Here is a 13,261-nt window from a genome sequence, read left to right on the forward strand (position 1 = left end):
AAGAGTTGGTGTATTCTCCAAGACAGTCTGGGGAGTGGGGTGGAGGGCTGCGGTGGTGGGGAGAGGAAGGGAGAGTCCTATTGAAGAAGTGGAAGTCTGCTTGTGTGACATTTGAGTTCACCTCTTACTTTAATTTTCAATCTTTTGTCTGCTTTGAGTATTATTGATTTGTTAGTCTCTCTTGGGGATAAGGTGGGGTAGAATATTAATAAATAAATGCCCTCTTGCTTAGAAGAGAATAATAGAATCATAGAATTATGTCGGTGTTAAGAGTATGCATGTTACAGTGTCTGCATCATCTAAAAACAAAGTTCCTGCTTTAGAACTATTGCTTGCCTCCATATACACATTTAATTTTCTAGAACTCTGCTGACTTACTAGGAAGCAAGCACCATTGAACTTAGTGGGACTTAACGTCTGAGTAGACAAGTATAGAATTTCACTGTTAAGCTAAAAAAAGGAAGATGTCAGCTACCATTTCTTTAACTGTCCTAGAATCTTAATATATAAGCATGAAAATGGTGGGAAAAATGTGTCTACCACTATTTACGCACCTCTTATGGTTTACATTAGAAGGCAAATTGTGCAAGTATGTTGTGGTAACTAATTTCAAGATGAAGAGCTTTTGAGACTGTCCTCACAATGAGTCATCCAAGGGTAAGAAAAGGGTAGCTTTTTCTTCCCTTTTCTTCCTTTTTCTTCTTATGAGTGCAGTGGGAAATTCTAACCTTAGCATTTAGTAATTGTGAATATTGAGTTTCTCTCTCTCTCTCTCTGTGTAGAGAGAGATTTCAGATTGCTATAGTAATATAATTATGTATATGCAGCATGAATTATCTGCCTATTGTTGCTGTTGGAGACAGTGCTGTACTAAATGACCGATGGAAACCTGGTTCTTTATGAGGATCAACGGGATGTTTTCTTAAAAAAAAAAAGAAATGAATAAAAATATTTTTGAAAAAGCTCATAAATATGATTTGAACATACTCTTACCCCCTTGTGACATATGGTGACTCTTGCATCCACTGTGTTTATTACAATTTCTTCTTAACAATGTTTTACAGGATCAGATTTGCATGAACTGATACATCTCTTCAGGACCAGCGCTGCTGCCTGTTTCTGAAGGATGACAGAACAGGATTTAGCTGAGGTGGTTCAAATTGCTGTTGAGGACTTGAATCCAGATCATCCAGGTATGCTGTTGGAGGGGACACACAGTGGGAGATGTAACAGAGAGAGGAATAAATGCAAAGGCACCCTATATTTTGCTGTTGGTTGCATGTATGTTTTATTATATGTCTTGTACAAATGAAGAATGATGAAGAACTGATCTATAGAATCTCATGTTTCTTTGGGACTAAATAAAATAGTGCTTTAGTAGAGACAGGCTACCACACACCCAGAGTTTATGGGCTCTTCTTCCAGTCCCTACTTCCTGTGTCTCATATTGTATTATGCCCTAAACATTTCTTATGATACTGAAGCATGGCAACTGAGACTGAGGTGCTGGCAGCCACCAGCAACGGAATGCATGTTAGGATACAACATGATTGAAGATGGTTGGCAAGCCTGATGTAGACTGTGGCTTGGCCTGTTTGGGAGCATGGATCTAGAGCTTATCTCAGTCTGAATCAACCATTGAAACACCCTCAGATAGGAGGTAGCTTCAGCTGTTAAAATAGGATTGGAGAAAGGAATTTCCTTGCATGCAAGTGGCAACTTTGCATTCAAAGGCTGTATTTAATTTGTACTGGTTGTGCAGTGTCCTTTCTGGAAATTCTGAAAATAGCTTCTCTGTTTTTGTTTTGCAGTTGTGTTGGAAAATCATGATGTGACAGAGGAAGATGTAGACCCACCTATAAAGCGTCAACGGATTGAAATTAATTGCCAGGATCCCTCAATTAAGGTGCCTGTGGACATTTGTTGTTATTTACTACATGTTGTCAAGTATTGGATGGACAAGGGTAGGTTCTGTTACTGCAGGGATGGGGACTTTGCGGCCCTCCAGATGTTGTAGCATTCCATTTCCCATCAGTCCCAGCCATCATAACCAATGGTGATGGGAGTTGTAGTTAAGCAACATCTGGAGGTCCACAGGTTCCCCCATCTCTGTATTGTGGGCTAAAGACTTCTAAATTGTCTGCAGCTGCAGGTTTCTTGTTCTCCTTAAGAAAGACAGAGACAGAGGCTTCAGAAGCTAACCCAAGAATCTTGCCACAGCAGATTGACTCCATACTCCTAGTACTAGGTACTTGTTTATGGGGCTATTGGGCAGATAGTAGAGGTGGTTGCATCAAAAGCCCTTCAGGGGCTAAATTTTATTGTATGCTTTAGCTCCTTCTGTAGGGAAATTGCTTAATATTTTGTTAACTAGTTAATTTAAGCATTGTATTTTTTCCAAGCTGTTTTTTCTATCTTGAATAACTAACCTAATGGGCTAAATTTGCTTCTTCTGTGTAACTTTTAATTAAAGTCCACCAGGGGGCACAATAGAAATTTCTTTAAGTAAATCAAAACAAAGTGAAAATCAAAACAAAAATATTTTGTAGTGTGGGGAAGGTTCTTCTTAATGCTGCTCTTTTGTTATTTCTTTAGGAAATTAATCACAGTAATTGCACAAAGGGTGTGTGTGTGTATATTTACCAAACTTGCTTCAGAACACAAAACTTTGGGAATTGATTATAAAATATTTATATCCCTCCTTTGTTTCCAAAAACAACCAAAGTGCCGCTTAGTTTAAAACCTATTGGAACATCAGATTAAAAATTACTTTGGTGGGAGGCATAGGATAACAGATCAGATATCAAGCCCTAGGGCCTGCTAGAGCAAAATAGATCTTACCTGAGATTGGGGTATCATTAAGAAAAAATATTTCCACAGCCTACTACAGTGGAAATGGCCTCTCCACATGTCCCCACCACTTGTGTTTCTAGAAGTGGTGGACATGTGTTTTACAAAGACCTAAGTGATCTGCTTAGTTGAATGTTTTATGTTAAAATGAAAAGATTTCATTAATAATAATAGTAATAATAATTTTTATTTATACCCGGCCTTCCCCAGCCAAGACCGGGCTCAGGTCAGCTAACATCAGGTGTAATAACAATTGATTCAAATACAACTTAAAAACAGGATTAAAGTACAACTTAAAATGCAGCCTCATTTCAGTGGACGCCCAGATCAAAACTGGGGGGAGAAAACGTCAAATCTTCACCAAGGCCAACTATCCAGATTGGTCCTACGTGGGCCAGAAGAAAGCCAGGGAAGTCCCCAAATAGGGGTTCCATCACTGAAGGAAAAGGAAAGAGGGGGAGGGGAATCAGGCTGATTCCAAGCCAAAGGCCAGGCGGAACAACTCTGTCTTACAGGCCCTGCGGAAAGAAATCAGATCCCGCAGGGCCCTGGTTTCATGAGACAGAGTGTTCCACTAGGCTGGAGCCAGTGTTGAAAAGGCCCTGGCCCTGGTTGAGGCTAATCTGACTTCCTTAGGGCCCAGGACCTCTAGAGTGTTGCTATTTATGGACCTTAAGGGCTCCGCGGGGCATACCAGGAGAGGCGGTCCCGTAGGTACGAGGGTCCTAGGCAGACATAGGTATTATGACCACTTTCTGGAAACCATTTGATGACTGCATATCCTCAGAGACACCCATATTAAGGGTAAAGTAATGGCATTGAAAACAAGGTTCTGGAGTTTGACCTCAAATTCAGAGCCTTCTAAAATGAGACGTGCAGGTAAGCCTCAATAATGCTGTGATATTCCATCAACTTTGTGGCTGATCATACTTAGAGACCGGGTGGTCTGATAGTGCTCCTTTAGGAAACGGGGCATTTAGTTGAATATTGATGTGTGTATGTTCTTTGAAGATATATATACCACTGTTTTATTTGGCTGCTTCTCTTCCCTAGTCGTTCCTGTATTCCATTAATCAGACAATATGCCTGCGATTGGATAGTATTGAAGCAAAGCTGCTAGCCCTAGAAGCTACTTGCAAATCACTGGAAGAGAAACTGGACCTTGTCATGAACAAGCAGCATAGCCCTATCCAAGTCCCCATGGTGGCAGGTTCCCCGCTTGGTGCTACACAGACATGCAACAAAGTGAGATGGTAAGACATTAATGTGTGAGGACAGCCTGTGCTGTCTCCAGAGCATCTGCTTGGCATGAACAAGCTGGGCAGCTTTCTGGATAACTGTCAGGAGCTTGGTATGCAGTTTAGAATGACAAATGAATTCCCCTCAGGGGCTATTGCGCTGTCAGGTTCACCGTGTTGCTTCCTGTGAGACTGACACGCCCCCTTTGTGAATGACTTGGAAATGCTACCACATTTTGCCTTAGCTTTTGCCTGGGTGTAGGGTACATTACAGATGGAGTGGCTTGGCTTCTGTTTTAGCTTGGTGGCAGATCGCTCCTGGTCTATCCTGGGGCAATTGGCTGGGGTTTCATTTTTATCCTTTCAATGAAGAATTCAGCATTCTGAGAATTTATTTATATAACATAAATACAAAGACTAGGCTGATATACAAAAATAAATACCAATAATAAAAGATTACAATCAGTTAAGAACAGTTAATTAACTACATGCTGTGGTCCAGACATATTATGCATCAAAGGCCTGATGAAAAATATGGTTTCACAATTTGAGCATTTGCTTTTTAGAGCAAACTTCTAGCTCTTAGGGCTCGCTAATGCGTCTGTCAACATCCATGGCCTTTCAGATGTTGGACAACAGTTTGCATCATCCCTCACCAGGGCTGGAGGGACTTGGAGGACCAGATGTTCCCCATCCATAGTGTAATGACTAGCAATCTCTTGGAAGCCTGAGCAGGCAGTGGTTAGAAGGCATGACTTTGGGGCTCTGTATAGATTCTGGCTACTCCACACTAACTTTGTATAAATTGCACAATTGGATTTGCATAATTACTTTTGTCACTGAATTAAGCTTTCTTTGGTGCTGAATTTGGGATGTATTGGTACTGATTTGGTATGTATTTTAGTGTGGTTCACAGCCCCTGTACCTTTAGTCTCATAGATAGTATGGGCCAGTCAGAGGGCAGGAAGCCAAAATGCATCAGACATATAAAATGAAGACATAATATGGGTTGAAGAGAGCATGCTTGCATCTGGAGAGCCAAATGTTCCCCACACCTGTTTTAAAGCAGCCAATGAATTTCTGTTATCATCCCTTTATTTGGAGGGTTTTCTGTAGTATAATACTTTTGATTCTTAGGGAGGTTCTTCCTAACCCATTCTGAACAATAACCACTTTTTTGCTTTACCTTTTGTACTTCACTTGCTTATACTTTCCTTTGCTTTTACTGTCTTAAATAGTTGCGTTTGAGCAGTTACTTCTTTCTACACCTGGGTGTATTTTCTGTCTGTTTAAGATATCTATATCTGTATCTATATATATCTTTAAAATTCATGGGCAAACTCTGCAAGTTTCTGAATATTTTTCTGGTATGTGATGCTATAAAGTGATCTCAGTATTGCAGGTGCCCTGGATACTCACAGAAAGAAGCTGTTCTCTTCTGGCTTCATAATGACAGGCTTGCACATCAGCAGCACAGAACATCTTTTGTTGACATACAAATCCTTTCCTATCTGATTTGGCATCCATGTTTAGCCCTAATCCTTTACTGGATGGCTTCTTCTTTGGTTTCTTTCCAACTCACGCTCCTCTCATGCCCAGTTTTTTTTACAACACTTCATTCCTTACAGATACTTGCAGATATACTCAGTGGAATCTATTTATTTCATGAATGTACAATTCATAGCTTTGCTACTTTTTAATGCACATGTTAAAATGATACTGGACTTTTTACAGTGCTGATCATCTCAGCCATCTCAGTCTATGATTCCATACCCCAAGTATTATATAAACATAATGCTAGTAACCATATATCCCTCTGTGGAAGGATTATTGGGAGTGAATCACTGGTGAAAGCATTCCCCTGCATTGGCAGCAAGACTAGCGTGTGCTGCGTTGTGGTCAAGCGGTTGCTGTGCCATTAACTTCAGTTTGTCTCTGTCTGCTTACCCTCCTATAGAAAAAGATCTTTCCAAATATTTTGGATGTTTGTCAGGATGGTTTCACCCAAACCTAAGAAAGTCTGCTTGCGTCCCTATTGGAGCCAGTACTGTGAACTTTGGTGTGCCTTCTTAGCTTGCATGAAAAACAGAAATTAGGTTGCGTTGACCCAGTTCTTACATAATGCTAAGCCAAACCATGGCTTAGTGCAAATGTACAGGTTCTGAAGAGATCACAGGCTTCCATGCCCTGCATTGCTGCGACCTAATCCATGGTTTGTGTAGTATGTAGTCCAAACACAGGCTTGTGGTTTGACTCATTTCAGACAAACTGCAAACTGTAACCAAGGGTTGTTCTTAGTTTACAGCTTGTGGTTTGCCTGGAGAAGATTAACCACGAGCCTGGGTTTGGATGACACACTAAACTAAACTATTGCTCAGCACATCAGCAGCAGATCTGGAGGAGGAACAAAGTGGCTGCAATCTCCTCTCCAGGGATATGCATGCTTGCACATTTGCGCTAAGCCATAGTTTGGGTTAGTGTTACAGGCAAACTGAGCCATTTCCTATCCATAATTTACTAGCAAGAAGCAGTTTTTAATGTGTTGTATTACTACTGGTGTGTATACCCTGTCCTGTATAATCTTTCCTCTTGCGTTGGCCTTTTTGCTGAAAATGCACTATGAAGGAGATTTCTTGAGGCGAATAACTTGGTTAGGAACCCAATAATGCATGTCCAGCGAATGTCACTCTTCACCAGCTTTTACTAATTAGACTCTCTGACAGATTTAGCATGTGCCCCGAGGCTGTGCTTTGCCTTCTGAAGACTTGGGGGCCTTTGATAGGCATTCTGATGGAGCTTCACAATTAATCTCTCACCTGGGGAAATACTTTTATTGAAAATGTTTTCTTCCCAGGTGGAAAGAACACAGTTTTGTTAGTTGAGATATATGTTATATAGTGATGATATATGGTCTTGCTCTGCTTTCCATTGCCATTAAATGCCAGCGAAATGAGCCTTGCTGTTTTATGGGCTCATCATAAATATCAGCTTCCATAAAAGAAAGTAGAAATTTATGCTCTTCAAGACAGAAGCGGTGCTGTAGGTAGGGAAAGAGCAGGAGAGAGTTGTTATCACTTGCCTTATCTTTAAGAGTCTTTAATTAGATTTGTATGCTTTACTAAATTACTTTTTCCTTTGGGCTTAAAGGAAAACTGGTTCGGGATTTCCCCTTCTAAGAAGCATTTCTCTTTCTAGGTAGCAACCACATTTCTTTTGTTATCTATATTAATGAAATATGAGTGAGAGGTGTAGCATAGAACCTCCTCCAGCCCCTTCCAACCTGGTGACTTTGACTGCAGGTTAAAAAAAAAAGTTGTGCTGTCCCCAGGGTAAAAGAAAAGTAATGAAGACATTTACTTCCTCTGTTCACCATAGAGGTGATGGAAAGACTAGTGAAAATGACAACTGCAGTCCCATGAGTTGGTGTGCATATGGGAGTTGATGTGGGAGCCATTGGTCTTTTCCGTCACTTTGATGGTGAGGGTGAATTCACTTGGGCATCTTCGGATCAGAACCTAGGACTGATGATGTTTAGCATAAGTTTAGAACCTGCAGTTCAATTCTCGGTCTCAGTTTGATGGTTGCTGAAGCAGCACCAGAGCTCTGCTCTCCTGTAGTGTAGCCAAATGCCCAGCAGCTAGCCCGAGTCTTGTTGCGACTTGCATCTAGCCTGAGCCTGGCCTGAGATCAGTTCTTGCTTCACAATAGTTATTTTTAGTAGAAACCTGACACTGTTGCGTTTGTCTTTTCTCTTTTTGTTCCCATCCTCTGCCTTGAGTGTCGACTGTAGTGGATACGTGCCAATTTCAGTAGGCATTTTTTTTCATTTAGGTGCTCAGCTTCTTTACCTGAGTGAGAGAGATCCCCACCTTCTTTGCTGCTTGCCATGATTATGGCGGTTAACATTCCTCTTCCCCAATCTGTAACACAAACTTTGGGTGTTCTAGTGAGCAAAATGGTGTAGGACAGATGGTTTTAAGCCCAACAACCCTGTCTTGATTGAGTGCCCAAAAAAGCAAGCTTGCTCTTTCCCCTCTCAAAAATAAACACATACATGTTATGGTATTTTATTTCCAGTGCCTGCAAACTATGTTGGAGTTATATGTCAGTTAACTGCTTACAGTGATGTGACATGCATTTTTCATAATCAAGACCTGAGCCAGTTTTACTGCTTTAGGCTGCTCTTTTTTATTACATTTTTAAAAAAATGATACTGTTTAAGTGTCAATCTCTGGTGGCAGAGCCCTTTTTTAGATGTTGCAATCTAGAAATTTGTGATTCTCAGGTCATAGCATTGTTTAAATTTGCATGAACATCCCCTAGGCAGGATGGGACTGCTCACATGGATGAAAATGTATTATGTAAATTGTCCTTAGAATCATAGGGTTGGATCCAGTATTAGTTGTACTCGGAGTCGATCCATTGAAGTTTACAAGCAGAACATGAACACAACAGCACTCCCCTTTTAGTTTTCCATAGCATCATGAATTTCAGCATTACACGGTCACTTTCCAAAAAGTTCCTACTACGTTATCTCATTGGTTGAGATTTAGTCAAGGATAGCTGATCTCATTCCTTTCTGCCCCTTACTGAAAGAAAAAGTTGTCAGCAAAGCATGGCAGGAATTTGTTGGAGATTCTGTGCTTAGCGGTGTTTGTTGCCCAACAGATATCAGAGTAGTTGAAGTCCCAGATTGCTTCTGACTAACTGAAACGTGTAATTTGAGACAAGAAAGCGTCATTGACATTCTTAACCTTGGCTTTGCAAACTATTGTAGAATGCGGCTACAATGTTGTTTTATTTCTATTTCCACTTGCCATATTTTCGCTCTATAAGACGCACCAGACCACAAGACGTACCTAGTTTTTGGAGGAGGAAAACAAGGGAAAAAATATTCTGAATCTCAGAAGCCAGAACAGCAAGAGGGATCGCTTCACAGTGAAAGCAGCAATCCCTCTTGCTGTTCTGGCTTCTGGGATAGCTGCACAGCCTGCATTCGCTCCATAAGACGCACACACATTTCCCCTTACTTTTTAGGAGGGAAAAAGTGAGTCTTATAGAGCAAAAAATACTGTATTTTACCCAAATGGGATATCTTGTTCACTCTATTGAATTTCTGAGAAGGCATATACATTTGACATATAATATTATGTCCTCTCCTTCTCTTTTGCATCTATATTTTATTTTTTTATTGACCAACATGATTCATCCTCATCAAGTCTGTTATTCCTATAAAAAAATACTTACTGTCCTGAAGTAGTAGTTGCTGCTCACCTTGTTTTCCATACTTGTTAGTGTATAGACACAGAAAGCACTGAATATTCTGCTCCGAGTTTCCCCTACTACGCTATCCGAGTTTCTCCTACTACGGTAGTGTTGAGTTTGGCATCTACAGTAACTCCTAGTTTTTGCTGTAGCGTCATAGTCCTTGTCTTTAGTGAACTTACCTTCAGGCTGTTTTCTCTTTCTCTATGGGATTTAGTTTAAAGTCCTCTTGAGAGCCAATGTGGTGTAGTGGTTAAGAGTGGTAGTCACATAATCTGGGGAACCGGGTTCGCGTCTCCGCTCCTCCACATGCAGCTGCTGGGTGACCTTGGGCCAGTCACACTTCTTTGAAGTCTCTCAGCCCCACTCACCTCACAGAGTGTTTGTTGTGGGGGAGGAAGGGAAAGGAGATTGTTAGCCGCTTTGAGACTCCTGAAGGGGAGTGAAAGGCGGGATATCAAATCCAAACTCTTCTTCTTCTTCCTCTTGATCAGATTCATCATGCTTCTGCCAATCATCTTCATGAGATGCTGCCCATCTCCTGACAAGTAGGAACGTATAGACTGTGGTCCCAGAAACTGAACCTCTCTTATTGACATTTTCTTTGTGGGTGGTCATTTGCCTGAAGTACTCTTCTCTCTCTTTGTAGTCCTCTACCTTTTGCAAGAAGAATGCATGAGCACAAGGTCTGAGCTCAACCTCATCAGTTCTTCCTCAGATGATTATCTGTTGCGCATAAGGGTGATTCCTGTATATCTGGGTATGTCTGTTTCAAAACCAGCAAAGAACCTGAGACAAAGCAAGAGCCCAAGAAAGAAAGGATAATGATACAATAATCATGTTGATATTTAAAGTGCCAAAGGGCATTGATTTTTATTCCACTGTCCACTCCATCTTTCTGTGGCAACTTGGTGTTGCAGTGTTCTGGCTTTAGAAGAACTATCTAATTTACACATCCCAGCTTTTCATTCCTTTTGGATTGTGATATAGAATGTCTGAGTCTTCCGATGCTGCACTTTGCAGTAGAATTTCCTTCCTTTTCAAAATTTTGATTGAGTAATTCTAGCCTGTAGAAGCCTCTGCCTGAGAAATGCCCATCCTTTCCTGTATAGTGACAAGGGGCCCATGAGTTTCAAGGTTTTGTGTAGAAAATGAGTGGTGAATGAGTGGAATTGAAAGGGATCCATGTCAAGTTTTCCCTGCCTTATTGATCAGAAAGTGAGAAGGTGTTACACACAGAGAGACTATCTCCACTCTCATGCACGTTCTTTTAAAAAACAGTCACTTAATGGCCCATAACTAAGGAGAGTTGTAATAATGATTAAATAAATAGGTGGGAAATAACTATGTAGCTTTTAGTCTTATCTACCAAGCCAGGCCTGTGGCCCTCTAATACTATGTGGATGTTTTTATGTGCTCTATTTATTTTTGTTGCTAAATTAATATACTAGGGAGGGAGCTGTTTTCAGATTTGTGTTTTACCATGGAGCTTTAAATCAGCCAAGAACTGTGTACTTTTTTTCTCTAGGAAAGAGAGGAAGAGGGAGGTATGTTTCAATGAGAAATATGACTACTGTGTTCATCTGCGGCAAAAACAAAGAGTTTTACGGCACCTGAAAGACTTAATTTGTTGGTTGTGAGCTGAGCTTTTGTGGGCATATGCCTGCATCATTGGATGAAGTGCATGTTTTAAATATTTTAATATATTTGGAGTATTCCCAGCCTCACTTAGCTTTCTTCAGCTCTGTTCATCTTTTCATCCTGCCTGTTCCCAACATGCATTATCTGGCCTTGGGCCTCAGTCTCTTTAATTTCCTAAACGTCTGGCTCCAGAATTATCTTATCCTTCAAGGAAATATGCTGACCACAGCTTCCAACATGATAATTGACAGCCATGTTTTCTTTTTACTGCAGTATGACATCAGATTTCATCATATTGTAACCATCATGATTCTGTTAATGCGCTAGAAAATGTGCAGTGGCACACAGAATCAAAGCTCTGATATACCAAGTCCAATGTGTTGGCCATGATCCATCCAGGTGGCACCAGTAGTTCTGCTTGCCCAGCAAGCTTTTATTTCTAGAAGCTTTTGCTCTGTAGTGTAGATTCTTTATCTGTTTTAAAAATGGGTCTAAACTACAAAACACTTAGGAAATGTTGACTTGACTTGTTGTGTGTCTTGGATTTGTTTTCAGCACAGCAGCAAAGGAATAGTTGCCTTTTCAGTTGCCAAATGTAACCAAGCATTTATCATGTGTGTTTCATAAAAGGAATCTGGTGACTGCCACTTTATGTAACCTTGGTATGTGTGCATTTTGTAGGTGTAGCTTTGTGATATGCAATGTGTCTTGCTCTCTCTCAGGATTCAGCAGATTTGGATGTGTTAGGTTTTGATTGATGGGATACATCTTGTGCCATATCTCTGGTATGCCAGCTGGAACGGTTTATTGGCTGGTGTACTGGTATAATTCAATAATGCAGGGCGAGGGAAGTTGCTGTGTATATTGCCCTTAGGAAAGTAATGTGCAAATATGAACAAGAATATATAGACTCAATAAATAAAAGAAATGAAAGTTTAGAATCCTAAGGGGAAAGTAATTAAGTTATACATATATACATTTGCATCAACACCAATACATTAGCTAGGCTATCTTCTGGCTGTCAGCAGCAAAGCTTGGTGCGTGTCCTTCCCCCCCTTTTCTTTATATTTGAATCGTAAAGATGTTCATTGATTGCAATAAACTATCCCACAGGCTTGGCCATGTGGTTTAAAATAGGAAAATGGGTTGTAGTTTTAATCACAAAACTTTGATGGCTTAGTCTCTGGGGTGTGTGCTAATCCTCCTTTTCCAGCACTCAAGAGTAGCAGATGTGGTAATTCATTGGATAATGTATTCAGCCCTCAAAAATTTGGTTTACGTATGAATTCTCTTCCTCTTACCCTTTTACCATTCTTCCTCACTCTAGAGCCCCAAGCATGCAGATACAGGTTCTCTTCAACATTCAGGATAGGAGCTTGTTCCCATCCTTGCTGAATCAATGTACTTGAAAATTCTTTGGATGTCTGTCGGCTGCAATTTCTCATAATTCTAACCATTACTATTAGGACTAGCTGATGGTCAATTGATGACTGAGTGAGTAACAACTTAATTTATATAACACATAGACATTGCAAAGTGCTTTACAGTTACTCGCATTGCAAACATCCTTGCTCCATTATTAAGCATGCAAAAGGTCACTGGTTGAGTTATTGGCATCTGCACGTAGAGTTGGGAAGGTTGCTTCCAGTTGTCACTGAAGTCATTTCTGAGCTAAATCGGTTATGGTTTGACTCCGTAAAAGGCAGCTTCCTATGCTCCTACAAGTACAATGGCTTGGGAAGTCACTATTCTTCCCATTTTATCTATGGAGAATTGAGTCTGAGAGTGACCTGCCAAAGACTGTGCTCCAGATTCGTGAGCTCAAGGGAGTGTGTGAGTGTCCCCTGAGAGAAGACTGTAAGCCTCAGACAAGAGGAGAGTTGCCCCCTTAAATTGGTTCAGCGCTTGTTCTGTCTGAAATCTCACATTCTTCCATTCTTGCACTTAAAGGTGAAGGAGCCAAGGATTCAATAGTTTGGTGCTGACATATTACAAGCCCTGGAAAAACATAGCCCTTTCCAATATGAGCACTGGTGTTGAGTTTCACAAGGTCAGTTTATAGAATTAAGAATTAAAGCCAATGCTGCTTATGGGACTGATAGTGGAGTCCAATCATTCATGTGAACACATTGCAGAATTACATTTGTCAAACCTTCTTGAACTGACCGAGATCTGAACTGCATTTACTCCATGTTTTCGAAGCCAGCTGCTATTGTTTTCTAATAAGCCATTTATTTTAGGATTGTTGAAGGCTTCATGTAACAAGT

General features: G+C 40.6%; 1 protein-coding gene across 5 annotated transcripts in view; it reads left to right on the plus strand.

Annotated features, from left to right (window-relative positions):
• BANP (BTG3 associated nuclear protein) overlaps positions 1 to 13,261 on the plus strand; it is a 163,590-nt gene that overhangs the window by 20,350 nt on the left and 129,979 nt on the right. For all 5 annotated transcript variants that reach the window (XM_053399945.1, XM_053399948.1, XM_053399949.1 and 2 more), the window contains exons 2-4: positions 1,065 to 1,193; positions 1,812 to 1,906; positions 3,904 to 4,103. In XM_053399945.1, the coding sequence (XP_053255920.1) occupies positions 1,127 to 1,193; positions 1,812 to 1,906; positions 3,904 to 4,103 (362 nt within the window). In that variant the 5' untranslated portion in view covers positions 1,065 to 1,126. The remainder of the gene's footprint in view (positions 1 to 1,064; positions 1,194 to 1,811; positions 1,907 to 3,903; positions 4,104 to 13,261) is intronic.

The sequence above is a fragment of the Podarcis raffonei genome, chromosome 8 (genome assembly GCF_027172205.1).
Source record: "Podarcis raffonei isolate rPodRaf1 chromosome 8, rPodRaf1.pri, whole genome shotgun sequence".
NCBI lineage: Eukaryota > Metazoa > Chordata > Lepidosauria > Squamata > Lacertidae > Podarcis > Podarcis raffonei.